The sequence below is a fragment of the Schistocerca piceifrons genome, chromosome 3 (genome assembly GCF_021461385.2).
Source record: "Schistocerca piceifrons isolate TAMUIC-IGC-003096 chromosome 3, iqSchPice1.1, whole genome shotgun sequence".
Taxonomy (NCBI): domain Eukaryota; kingdom Metazoa; phylum Arthropoda; class Insecta; order Orthoptera; family Acrididae; genus Schistocerca; species Schistocerca piceifrons.
The window spans coordinates 846351937-846366598 of NC_060140.1; the positions used below are offsets into that span (position 1 = coordinate 846351937).

The window sequence follows — 14662 nt, forward strand, 5'->3', positions numbered from 1 at the left end:
GTCACGGGATCGAGACTCACCGAAGACGAATTTTTTTTAATAGTTTATGTGTGAAATTGTTATAATGGAGAACATTTTTCTGACATCTAAAAGGATTTTTCGGAGTTTGTAACACTGTTCTTCTGACAGTCTGCTTTCGCTTCATTAGTTGAAAGTAGCAAACATATAGCGTACATTTATACAGATAATGCCACACCGATGTATACAAATGAACTCTACAGGTTCGCTACTTTCAACTAATGAAGTGAAGGCAGACTTCCAAAAGAACAGTGCCACAAACTTCGAAACATCCTTTTAGATGTCAGAAAGATGTTCTCCCTTGTAACAGTTTCAAACGTAATCTGTAAGAAAAAAAAATCCACTGTCAATGGGTTTCGAACTCGGAACCGTTGGTATGATGAGCTAACACTCTACCAACTCACCTACCAAAGCTTTTCGTAGCGAAAGCTCATCCTGTACTCCGTAGGTCTGGTGTTCCTTTTACACTATTGGCCATTAAAATTGCTACACCAAGAAGAAATGCAGATGATAAACTGGTATTCATTGGACAAACATATTATACTAGAACTGACATGTGATTACATTTTCACGCAATTTGGGTGCATAGACTCTGAGAAATCAGTACCCAGAACAACCACCTCTGGCCGTACTAACGGCCTTGATACGCCTGGGCATTGAGTCAAACAGAGCTTCGATGGCGTGTACAGGTACAGCTGCCCATGCAGCTTCAACACGATACCACAGTTCATCAAGAGTATTGACTGGCGTATTGCGACGAGCCAGTTGCTCGGCCACCATGGACCAAACATTTTCAGTTGGTGAGAGATCTGGAGAATGTGCTGGCCAGGGCAGCAGTCGAACATTTTCTGTATCCAGAAAGGCCCGTACAGGACCTGCAACATGCGGTCGTGCATTATCCTGCTGAAATGTAGGGTTTCGCAGGGATCGAATTAAGGGTAGAGCCACGGGTCGTAACACATCTGAAATGTAACGTCCACTGTTCAAAATGCCGTCAAATGCGAACAAAAGGTGACCGAGACGTGTAACCAATGGCACCCCACACCATCACGCCGGGTAATACGCCAGTATGGCAATGACGAATACACGCTTCCAGTGTGCGTTCACCGCGATGTCGTGAAACACGGATGCGACGATCATGATGATGTAAACAGAACCTGGATTCATGCGAAAAAATGACGTTTTGCCATTCGTGCACCCAGGTTCGTCGTTGAGTACACCATTGCAGGCGCTCCTGTCTGTGATGCAGCGTCAAGGGTAACCGCAGCCATGGTCTCCGAGCTGATAGTCCCTGCTGCTGCAAACGTCGTCGAACTGTTCGTGTAGATGGTTGTTGTCTCGCAAACGTCCCCATTTATTGACTCAGGGATCGAGACGTGGCTGCACGATCCGTTACATCCATGCGGATCAGATACCTGTCATCTCGACTGGTAGTGATAGGAGGCCGTTAGGATCTAGCACGGCGTTCCGTATTACCCTCCTGAACACACCGATTCCATATTCTGCTAACAGCCATTGGATCTCGACCAACTGGAGCAGCAATGTCGCGATACGATAATCCGCAATCGCGATAGGCTACAATCTGACCTTTATCAAAGTCGGAAACGTGATGGTACGTATTTCTCCTCCTTACACGAGGCATCACAACAACGTTTCACCAGGCAACTCCGGTCAACTGCTGTTTGTGTATGAGAAATCGGTTGGAAACTTTCCTCATGTCAGCACGTTGTAGGTGTCGCCACCGGCGCCAACCTTGTGTTAATGCTCTGAAAAGCTAATCATTTGCATATCACTGCATCTTCTTCCTGTCGGTTAAATTTCGCGTCTGTGGCACGTCATCTTCGTGGTGTAGCAATTTTAATGGCCAGTAGTGTAATTACCACTTATACATGTTGTACTGAACGACAGCATAAAGCACGAACTAAATCTTTGGTTTGGTTGATACTTTGTCGACACACAACGTTTGGTACCGATCTAAGTGTCTGACATCTGGAGGTTTGCGTGTAAGACTGCGATGCAGATTCGTCAGTAACACCACGAACCAAATGTGCGAAGGTCCTACAGATATCTTGTACATATTTCACTGTTGGAACTGCACCGTTTATGAAATGAAACTTGTTTAAATGCCTTTTCAACACTGTATTATATCCCTGAGGAAAATTACAGTCTCTCCCTGTCAGTACTTTTAACACATTCGTCACAGTCATAATCATCGTTATCATCATCATCTTCCTGGACTGTTTCCAGCCTCTGGCCGGGTCTGTATCGAATATAGGCCTCTCCATCGTCTTCTACCTTGTCCCGTCTCTCCGACTTCACCTTGGTCCAGTCTTCTCCTTTCTTCTGGACGCATTGCTCTACTTCTTACAGCTATCTGTCTCTCGGTGTTCTTTCTTCTCTTTCTTCCCAGTTTCATCTCGTGTATCCTCCTGGGTATCCTCTTCTCCTCCATTCTCTTAACACGTCCATACCATCTCAGCCTTGGTTTCTCTATCTCCTCCTGTAATGGTTTCACCTTCATTAACTCTCTGATCCTCTCATTTCTTAACCTGTCTATCTTTGTCACTCCAATACTGTTGCTCAAGAATTTCATCTCAGTAGCTTGTATTTTGCTTTTCTCTCTTCCTTTCATAACCCAGGTTTCTGATGCATATGTCAGGATCGGGACATAGTATGACCGGTATATAACCTTTTTACTGATTTGGGGTACATCCTTGCTCCATATCAGGCTTCTGACACTCTTCTGAAATGCTTCTGCTTTTCTCCCCCGCTCGTTTATTTCTCTGTCGTTTTTTCCATCTTCCTGTATCAGGCTTCCTAGGTAATTGAAACTTTCCACCCTCCTCAATCATTCCCCACCAATTGTTATTCCAGTTATTTCTCTCTCCTTCTTTCTTGTTATGATAATCATCTCACTCTTACTTATACTAAATTTCATCCGATATTCTTGTACTGTTCGTTCTCATACGTCAAACTGCTCTTGTACTTCCTCCTCCTTATTCCCCCAAATCATCAGATCATCTGCAAACAACCGGCCGGTGTGGCCGAGCGGCTCTAGGCGCTTCAGACTGGAACCGCGCAATCGCTACGGTCGCAGGTTCGAATCCTGCCTCGGGCATGGATGTGTGTGATGTCCTTAGGTTAGTTAGGTTTAAGTAGTTCTAAGTTCTAGGGACTGATGACCTCAGATGTTAAGTCCCACAGTGCTCAGAGCCATTTGAACCTTCTGCAAACACCATAGCTTTCATCTTCCTTTCACCAATTATTTGTGCTACTGTATTCATTATATCATCCATCACTACAATGAAGAGTAATGATGAATGTGCACATTCGTCACAATAGCAAAGAAAAATAAAATTGCCAGCCATATTTCATAATTTATTGTTAACATAATGGATAACAGATATTAAGTAGAACTTGGTATAATAGTTCAGTTTCATAAGTTACATCATTAACCTGTCGTGCTTACGAACTGTGGCGAGAACTGTATCAACATGCATTAACAAATTTGAGCTTCTGTGTACAACGTTGGACGAATGTAAGAGACAAACCTTAATAGGTATTGAAATATAAATAACTGCCTTTGTACATATCTAAGCCGGACACCTTGTGGTAAATTACATGTACTGAAACATGAACAAATGCCTTTGTATACCTCTACCCCGGACACCCCGTGGTAAGCCAGGATCAACTTGAAGTGAGTGATTTCCGTTTGCTTAAACAAAGAAAGACCTTCAGTTGGAATCATTCGGTCAGATCGAGTGCTTCGCATGGATCCTTCAGTGTTACGGAATCATGAATTCCGCAGAATTCTATGACAGCTCATACCTACTAATCCTTTCACTCCATTTACAATGATTAACCAGTATTACGCAAAGTACCCCAACTTAAAATACTCAAAGTGATTTCTGTATTAACTGGAACGACGTGAGTGGAAGAAATTCCAGCAAATTAGAGGTGTTGAACCTTTGATGGTCCATGAAAGCTGCATTTTATTTAGCGCAGTTTAAACCATAGTTTTCAGCGCCGTTAGGAGGCAGCTTAGATGTATTCCTTAACGGAACTGATTTCCACTTATAAGTATCTGGTTGGCGCATAATCTCTTTCTATAACAGGAAATGTCCTGACTGGCTGATGCATCATCGCCCAGCACAAACCACCAAGGACAGAAATTTTAAATACGTAAAGGGTGTTGGCCTTATACGGTGGATATCGTTTAAGAAAGAGTTTTTCGACATTTCAGCCTTAAGGGAGTGAAATAGGGGATGAAAAGTTTTTGAAAATATGTCGCTGTTAAGGTAATTTTGAAGCTACAACTACGAAAATTAATATTTGATTTCACGCTCAGAAAAAAAGAAATACGTGTTTCTGCATTTTTGAGGTGAAGTAGGGGGTGAACTTTTTAAAAAAATAAATCATTATTGAAGAAGTACTTGCACATTTTTAAACCTACAGCTATGAAAATTGATATTTGACTTCTCGGTTAGAAATTTAAAAAAATACGTGTTTTTGGAAAATTCGACCCTATGAGGGTGAAATAGGGCCTGACTAATTAACTGACTCTTCACCACCAATCCCAAACCTCGAACGATAGAAACTTGAAATTTGCAGAGGGTGTTGATCTTGTACTGTACACATCGCTTACTAGGGGATTGTTCGTAATTCCACCCCTAAGGAGACGAAGTAGGATATAAAGGGCTTTTTGAGAATATGTCGCAATTAAGGCAGTTTGAAGCTAGAACTATGAAAACTGGTATTCCGTTTCTCGATCAGAAGAAAAAAAATTGCGTCAGCATTTCTGCAAATTCAGCGGCTAAGGAGGTGCTATAGTGGGTGAAAGCCTTTAAAAAAACATTATTAAACATTGTTAAACTACAAACAGCATAGTGAAAGCATTATTGTGGCCAAGATAGACACGAAGCCCACACCTACAACAGTAGTACAAGTTTATATGCCAACTAGCTCTGCAGATGACGAGGAAATTGAAGAAATGATAGTGAAGGGAGACGAAAATTTAATAGTCATGGGTGATTGAAATTCGGTAGTAGGAAAAGGGAGAGAAGGAAACGTAGTAGGTGAATATGGATTGGGGGTAAGAAATGAAAGAGGAAGCCGTCTGGTAGAATTTTGCGCAGAGCATAACTTAATCATAGCTAACACTTGGTTCAAGCAACATGAAAGAAGGTTGCATACATGGAAGAACCCTGGAGGTACTAAAAGGTATCAGATAGATTATATAATGGTAAGACAGAGATTTAGGAACCAGGTTTTAAATTGTAAGACATTTCCAGAGGCAGATGTGGACTCTGACCACAATCTATTGATTATGATCTGTAGATTAAAACTGAAGAAACTGCAAAAAGGTGGGAATTTAAGGAGATGGAACCTGGATAAACTGAAAGAACTAGAGGTTGTACAGAGTTTCAGGGAGAGCGTAAGGGAACAATTGACAGGAATGGGGGAAAGAAATACAGTAGAAGAAGAATGGGTAGCTTTGAGGGATGAAGTAGTGCAGGGAGCAGAGGATCGAGTAGGTAGAAAGACGAGGGCTAGTAGAAATCCTTGGGTAACAGAAGAAATATTCAATTTAATTGATGAAAGTAGAAAATATGAAAATGCAGTAAATGAAGCTGGCAAAAAGGAATACAAACGCCTCAAAAATGAGATTGACAAGAAGTGCAAAATGGCTAAGCAGGGATGGCTAGAGGATAAATGTAAGGATGTAGAGGCTTATCTCACTAGGGGTAAGATAGATACTGCCTACAGCAAAATTAAAGAGACCTTTGGAGAAAAGAGAACCACTTGCATGAATATCAAGAGCTTTGATGGAAACCCAGTTCTAAGCAAAGAAGGGAAAGCAGAAAGGTGGAAGGAGTATTGAAACGTCCCCTTTTGAACAATTATACACGACTGCCCTTAAACTGACACACAATATTTTGTTAGCGCAACGGAATCTGACTTTCAATAATCCCTACAAAAGAATGGGCCCTGACTAACAGTAAACTATACCTTTCACAAATCACTTACCTCACAAAAATCTTCGCTACTCAAGCTACTGCAATACAGCGAGCGCCACTACTGCCAGCTAAATAAAAGATTCAAACTACTGAAGGCACTAACTACTGATAGGGATAGTTAGCAAATGAAAGATATTAATAGAGAACAAACAATGTATTTACCTTGATATCATCATATATAAATATAGCAGTTCATGACAAATTTCAAAACTCCGCCATCTCTCTCCCCACATCGACCACTGCTGGCGGCTCACCTCCAACTGCGCAACGCTACGCGCTGTTCACATCCAGCTGCCTAACACTACAATGGCGAGTATTACAACAATGCAAAGCAGCCACAGACTGCACACAGCACAGCCAGTGATTTTCATATTGAGCGCTACGTAACGTTGCCAATAAGAAAACATAAACAGCCCACTTACATGGAGAAAACATAAACAGCCTACTTACTGTATGTAGAGGGTCTATACAAGGGCGATGTACTTGAGGACAATATTATGGAAATGGAAGAAGATGTAGATGAAGATGAAATGGGGGATATGATACTGCGTGAAGAGTTTGACAGAGCACTGAAAGACCTGAGTCGAAACAAGGCTCCGGGAGTAGACAACATTCCATTAGAACTACTGACGGCCTTGGGAGAGCCACTCCTGACAAAACTCTACCATCTGGTGAGCAAGATGTATGAGACAGGCGAAATACCCTCAGACTTCAAGAAGAATATAATAATTCCAATCCCAAAGAAAGCAGGTGTTGACAGATGTGAAAATTACCGAACTATCAGTTTAATAAGTCATAGCTGCAAAATACTAACGCGAATTCTTTACAGACGAATGGAAAAACTGGTAGAAGCCGACTTCGGGGAAGATCAGTTTGGATTCCGTAGAAATGTTGGAACACGTGATTCAATACTGACCCTACGACTTATCTTAGAAGCTAGATTAAGGAAAGGCAAACCTACGTTTCTAGCATTTGTAGACTTAGAGAAAGCTTTTGACAATGCTGACTGGAATACTCTCTTTCAAATTCTGAAGGTGGCAGGGGTAAAATATAGGGAGCGAAACCAAATGGCAATTATAAGAGTTGAGGGGCATGAAAGGGAAGCAGTGGTTGGGAAGGGAGTGAGACAGGGTTGTAGCCTCTCCCCGATGTTATTCAATCTGTATATTGAGCAAGCAGTGAAGGAAACAAAAGAAAAATTCGGAGTAGGTATTAAAATCCACGGGGAATAAATAAAAACTTTGAGGTTCGCCGATGACATTGTAATTCTGTCAGAGACAGCAAAGGACTTGGAAGAGCAGTTGAATGGAATGGATAGTGTCTTGAAAGGAGGATATAAGATGAACATCAACAAAAGCAAAACGAGGATAATGTAATGTAGTCGAATTAAGTCGGGTGATGCTGAGGGTATTAGATTAGGAAATGAGACACTTAAAGTAGTAAAAGAGTTTTGCTATTTGGGGAGCAAAATAACTGATGATGGTCGAAGTAGAGAGGATATAAAATGTAGACTGGCAATGGGAAGGAAAGCGTTTCTGAAGAAGAGAAATTTGTTAACATCGAGTATAGATTTAAGTGTGAGGAAGTCGTTTCTGAAAGTATTTGTATGGAGTGTAGTCATGTATGGAAGTGAAACATGGATGATAAATAGTTTAGACAAGAAGAGAATAGAAGCTTTCGAAATGTGGTGCTACAGAAGAATGCTGATTAGATGGGTAGATCACATAACTAATGAGGAGGTGTTGCAGAGGATTGGGGAGAAGAGAAGTTTGTGGCACAACTTGACTAGAAGAAGGGATCGGTTGGTAGGACATGTTCTGAGGCATCAAGGGATCACCAATTTAGTATTGGAGGGCAGCGTGGAGGGTAAAAATGGTAGAGGGAGACCAAGAGATGAATACACCAAGCAGATTCAGAAGGATGTAGGTTGCAGTAGGTACTGGGAGATGAAGAAGCTTGCACAGTATAGAGTAGGATGGAGAGCTGCATCAGACCAGTCTCAGGACTGAAGACCACAACAACAACAACATTAAAGTAGTAATAGAGCTATACTACGAAAATTGGTGTTTGGCTTCTCGGCTAGAAATTTAAAAAATGTGTATCAGTGTTTTGGAAATTCTACCACTAAAGGGGCGAAATACGGTATGAACGTTTTTATTGAAATATTTCATCACTGAAGCATTTTTAAAACTCTGATAATTTGTATTTGGCTTCTCAGTTAGAAATAAAAAACGTGTTACAGTGTATTTTTTTTTTTAAATTTAACGTCTAAGAAAATAAAATTTGACCTGTAAGAAGATATGAAAATCACGTAGAGTATTTGCATAGGAAGTGCAATGTTTTACTTTGTAAACACTCTACGTCATTTTCGTATCTTCTGCACAAATAATATCTGTGTAAGATGCACGTCATTTTTGTCTGCGTTTGTGACATTCAGTTGTCGTCTAAAGATGGCATATGAAGCCGAAAACCGGTTCATAACCAAATAAACATAATTTTGCACAATATTAGAAGGTATTTTTCTATTTAATGTTACTATTATGTTCCGCCGAGTAGCGAAGAAAAATTCAGTTAACGTTAATAGAAGACTTGATAGGAGCAACTGCGGTGTGTGTATCTCAATTCCTTATTACATGAAAACTCTAGTACACAATTATGCAGGTCAAAAGGCTAATTATCGTGGTGATGATCCTGCAGGTTACTTTATAAAAATTATTTAGAGAAACGACTAAACCACAGCTGAACTAGTTTTCTTTTCAGCGCTCGGAAAGTTTAATGTACGTCACTCTCAGCTCCAGGAGGGCTCACATTAAACCTACATTACTGAAACCTCGTAAAATATATAGTTGCAATTGGTACCAATTTGCAGTTCTTACTAATCCGGTACTGTTAGTGTAGGTTATAAAACAGGACAGTTTGTACTTATTTTGTATGTGATATACCATAAACTGTAAATTATGAATTTATTAGAAAAAAATATGGAGTAGTAAAATTTACGATAGTGTGCAACAATGTAACATCCACCCTCTATAATGTTCTAGGGTTAAGAGATGATGTAATTGTCATTTTGTTAATTATTTATTAAATAATCTTTAGAGAATGTATTACAAAACTACGTAAGAAAATACACCAGGAAAGCTTTGCTGTATATGAACCTATCTTTCTCGTGGTTTACACAACGTCCCTCTCAGGCCTCAGATTCTGTATATTTAAGTCGTAGTTTAGACAAAATGCTCATTCTGATATCTGTTGTTTATTATGGAACGCAAACTACGTACAGCTGACTATGCATTACTGTGGTTCTCACTCTGAATAAATTATTCCTCAAAAACCAGATGAAGAATGACTCTGGAGCTGTTCGTGGCACCTGTTGAGAGGCTGGCGCTGAATGGCTTTTATTAACTTTGAGCCGAATTAGATGGGAACATAATTCGAAAAGTTTACATTTTAAATACGTTTGTATTAACTAGAACATTATTTAATGGTGAAATCAGTGGTGGCCCGTAAATTCGAAATTATCTCACAAACGCGGGCCCATGTTTGCTAGAACGTTTTTATGAACACCTTCCTAACGTTTTTAGGGCAACTTCTATTTACAGCGACACTGTATACTTCCCACGGAGTGATTACCGCTAGATTAGGAATGACTGGTGCAGCAGGAAAGGCAGTTCTATAATGTACAAATAATAACACCGTATACGCGATCTTGTGTGTGTCCTTTTATATGTAAAGAAGTGCATCCATCGACAGGAGAGGTGAGTGAATTTCGCTACCAGGCATCTAGAGGCGCCGTAGTTGATGGCAGTCTCCGCGCGACGCCGGCAGCGCTGCGGTCGGCTCCTGCTGCCGCGCATGCGCGGAGCACAGGGCTGTGGACCACGCCTGGGGGAGAAACGACGCTCAGTCTGCGACCAGTCGTGCGTCGGTGCGGTCGAAGCCGGAGTACGCGCCACGCTCTGCGGAACGTCGCGGTCGCGTTTACGATCGCACTGTTTGGCTTCAAACGTTCGTATCTTTTGCGATCACTGAATAGTGATACTTAGCGTGAGACTGATACGTGTGAAGGTCCAAGTCTCTTTCGGAGGAAACGCTAACAGAAAGGGGAAGTTTTCTGGGAAGTGCTGCAGTAGATAGAGCACGTAAACATTGATTGTTTGATAGCTGAGGGGCTCTTCAGATGCTCTGCTGTATCACTACCAGATTCGATTCTCTTGCTCAGTACCTGCACGCCCAGCTATGTTTCGATGGCGTACACCGATAATAAAATCGCAGGACGGATATGCATTGTAGCAGCATTGTTTGGAAAGTAAACAATGCACGAATGGAAGTTACTAATCGGAAGCTAAAGTGTTTTGATTCTTTCAGGTGTTTCTGAACAGTAAGAAATAACAAAAATAGCCCATATTTTTTTCTGAATGTGAAGACATCTTAGCGTAACTTAGCATGAAAGAAACAGCAATGTACCCTACCCACGATCGTGATAAGTATGCCACAGCGTTGCTGTGATTACAGGTTAAGCGAGCCAAAATGATTTCTAGGTCTTTCTGTTTCACTGAAAAGAGTTGTGGTTCTTACGTCTGTAGGAAGCCACCGTGTGGTGTGTAGCAAGGGTACGTTGCACAGTAGTGTCGTTTTACGTCAGTCTTGCCCCTTTCATTGTTAGTTGTGGCACAATAGGAACTGTCATTTCGCTATTGTGCAGACCCGAACGTGATGACTTGCAAAGAGGTGTTTAGGTCATGAAGGCTGAGAACGCACAGTGACCAGACAGCCAGCACGTGGTGTGTATTTGGTTGTGGCTGACGATATATAGACCAATAGTGTCCTTTTCACCCCAAGTTTATACCATTCTCTGATACTTTCATGAAAGGCCAAAAGTTTTGAACTGCAAAGAGAAGTTAAGAGTGTGACAGTGGGAAATACGGTGGTTTGACAGGCAGTGTGTGTTGTATGCAGTGGAGGGCAGTAGTGTCACTTCACCCCAATTCAATTCATCCACTGATGCTTCCATGTGAGTCCTAAAAGTGTTCGCGTGTAAAGAGATGTTTGGGAGGTGAAAATGTGGGACACACAGTGATCCGAGGATGGCTCGTATACTGTCAGTAGTTGAGCTGGGAGCGTGCATCGTGCATTCGTGACGGGAGTGAGTGAGCTGTGGGTGTGGGAGATCATGGAGGCGCCCTTCGAGCTGGCGGACGTGCTGGAGTACAACGGCACACTGTGGGTGAACGAGGAGGACCCGGTGCAGCTGGCCTGGGTGCAGGCGCTGCTCGGCCTGCTCTACGGCGCCATCTTCGTCGTGGGGGTGACGGGCAACCTGCTGGTGCTGGTGGTGGTGGCGCGCGCGCGGCCCGCCCACACGCTCACCAACCTGTTCATCGGCAACCTCGCGCTCAGCGACCTCATGCTGTGCCTGCTGTGCGTGCCCTTCACGCCGCTCTACACCTTCATGGGCCGCTGGGTCTTTGGCGCCTTCCTCTGCCGCGTAGTCGTGCTGGCACAGGTCAGTACCTCACTAGAACTGAGGACAATCTTGAAAGTCGCTCACTCACGTTGACAAATGAAATGCACAAACTCAAGGCCTACACTCCTACATCTACAGGGTGTTACAAAAAGGTATGGCCAAACTTTCAGGAAACCCTTCCTCACACACAAATAAAGAAAAGATGTTATGTAGACATGTGTCCAGAAACGCTTAATTTCCATGTTAGAGCTCATTTTCGTTTCGTCAGTATGTACTGTACTTCCTCGATTCACCGCCAGTTGGCCCAATTGAAAGAAGGTGATGTTGACTTAGGTACTTGTGTTGACATGCGACTCATTGCTCTACAGTACTAGCATCAAGCACATCAGTACGTAGCATCAACAGGTTAGTGTTCATCACGAACGTGGTTTTGCAGACAGTGCAATGTTTACAAATGCGGAGTTGGCAGATGCCCATTTGATGTATGGATTAGCATGGGGCAATAGCCGTATCGTGGTACGTTTGTATCGAGACAGATTTCCAGAACGACAGAACGAAGGTGTCCCGACAGGAAGACGTTCGAAGCAATTGATCGGCGTCTTAGGGAGCACGGAACATTTCAGCCTATGACTCGCGACTGGGGAAGACCTACTGTAGAACGACGAGGACACCTGCAATGGACGAGGCAATTCTTCGTGCAGTTGACGATAACCCTAATGTCAGCGTCAGAGAAGTTTCTGCTGTACAAGGTAACGTTGAGCACGTCACTGTATGGAGAGTGCTACGGGAGAACCAGTTTTTCCGTACCATGTACAGCGTGTGCAGGCACTATCAGCAGCAGATTGGCCTCCACGGGTACACTTCTGTGCATGGTTCATCCAACAATGTGTCAATCCTCATTTCAGTGCAAATGTTCTCTTTACGGATGAGGCTTCATTCCAACGTGATCAAATTGTAAATTTTCACAATCAACATCTGTGGGCTGACGAGAATCCGCATGCAATTGTGCAATGGCTTCATCAACACAGATTTTCTGTGAACGTTTGGGCAGGCATTGTTGGTGATGTCTTGATTAGGCCCCACGTTCTTCCACCTACGCTCAATGGAGCACATTATCATGATTTCATATGGGATACTCTACCTGTGCTGCTAGAAAATGTGCCTTTACAAGTACGACACAACATGTGGTTCACGCACGATGGAGCTCCTGCACATTTCAGTCAAAGTGTTCGTACGCTTCTCAACAACAGATTCGGTGACCGATGGATTGTTAGAGGCGGACCAATTCCATGGCCTCCACGCTCTACTGACCTCAACCCTCTTGACTTTCATTTATGGGGGCATTTGAAAGCTCTTGTCTACGCAACCCCGGTACCAAATGTAGAGACTGTTCGTGCTCGTATTGTGGACGGCTGTGATACAATACGCCATTCTCCAGGGCTGCATCAGCGCATCAGGGAGGGTGGATGCGTGTATCCTCGCTAACAGAGGGCATTTTGAACATTTCCTGTAACATAGTGTTTGAAGTCACGCTGGTACGTTCTGTTGCTGTGTGTTTCCATTCCATGATTAATGTGATTTGAAGAGAAGTAATAAAATGAGCTCTAACATGGAAAGTAAACGTTTCCGGGCACATGTCCACATAGCTATTTTCTTTCTTTGTGTGTGAGGAATGTTTCCTGAAAGTTTGGCCGTACCTTTTTGTAACACCCTGTATATCTGTGCTGTAAGAACCCCTTCAAATGGTTGAAATGGCTCTAAGCACTATGGGAATTAACATATGAGGTCATCTGTCCCCTAGACCTAGAACTACTTAAACCTACCTAACCTAAGGACATCACACATATACATGCCCGAGGCAGAATTCGAACCTGCGACTGTAGCAGCAGCGTGGTTGCAGACTGAAGCGCCTAGAACCGCTCGGCCACGGCAGCAAAGTGCAAGGCATTGCAGAGGCTACTTCCCAACGAACCAGTTATTAGGTCTCTTCCCATTCCATTCACATATGGAGCACAAGAAGAATTTATAAATGCCTACATGCCGGCTCCAGTTACACTACTCTTGCTTTGTGGTCCCTACAGGTGTGATGTGTAGGAGGTTGTAGTATCTCTTTGATTGCTGGCCGCTGTAGTCGATCGGTTCTAGGCGCTTCAGTCCGAAACCGCACTGCTGCTACGGTCACGGGTTCGAATCCTGCCTCGGGCATGGATGTGTGTGATGCCTTTAGGTTAGTTAGGTTTACGTAGTTCTAAGTCTAGGTGACTGATGATCTCAAATGTTAATTCCCGTAGTGCTTAGAGCCATTTCAACTATTTTTTATCCTTGATTCAGAATGGTTCAAATGGCTCTGACCACTATGGGACTTAACATCTATGGTCATCAGTCCCCTAGAACTTAGAACTACTTAAACCTGACTAACCTAAGGACATCACACAACACCCAGTCATCACGAGGCAGAGAAAATCCCTGACCCCGCCGGGAATCAAACACGGGAACCCGGGTGTGGGAAGCGAGAACGCTACCGCAAGACCACGAGATGCGGACGTCCTTGATTCCTTTTTTTAAAAAAATAGAGGTGGAGCCCCTCCATGCCCAAACCGGTATGATGGCCAACTCAATAGGTCTATTTCCATCTCTGCATAAGGGTTAGTTTTCACTAAAGTGAGGTGTCACAGGATGTGGGTACTGCGATGTTTACGCACGTCTGGTTAAGGTTAACTATTAATACGCGCTCATCTGGAAATAAATTGGGTCGAAGTCGAAAGAAGGGTAGCGGTTTGAAGGGCAGACGAAAAAAGGTGCCGAGGGAAGAGCCAAGGGAAAAACACCTCTGCGATAGTTAGGTCCGGTGGTAAGAGCAGTAGTGGATGTCTTGCTGCCTGCGATAGGTCGTGCAAGGATAGGCTTTGTTAGTAGTGGGTATCATGCATGTCGATACCTTTGACATTGTGCGGTGGTGTTGCTCGGGGGCTGCCACTGGGTGCCGGTGTAGAGCTCTAGTTCAGCGTCAGCAACCTGCAACAGTTAGGTTTATCATCGTTTTTGTGTCCGATAGGTCATATGTCGGTTGCACAGTGTAGGGTGATGTTGGCGAATTGTTTGTGCGTCAGTGGTCGAGCTTGTCGTTGTCCCTGCTGTGGCCTGTTGGTCGGCTCTTATAGGA

The 14662-nt window shown here is 43.2% G+C and overlaps 1 protein-coding gene across 1 annotated transcript in view; it reads left to right on the plus strand.

Annotated features, from left to right (window-relative positions):
• The first annotated feature begins 9957 nt into the window (after positions 1-9957).
• Positions 9958-14662, plus strand: part of LOC124789114 (prolactin-releasing peptide receptor-like) — a 99225-nt gene continuing 94520 nt past the window's right edge. The window contains exon 1 of the mRNA XM_047256402.1: positions 9958-11538. Coding sequence (XP_047112358.1) covers positions 11206-11538 — 333 coding nt within the window. The 5' untranslated portion in view covers positions 9958-11205. The remainder of the gene's footprint in view (positions 11539-14662) is intronic.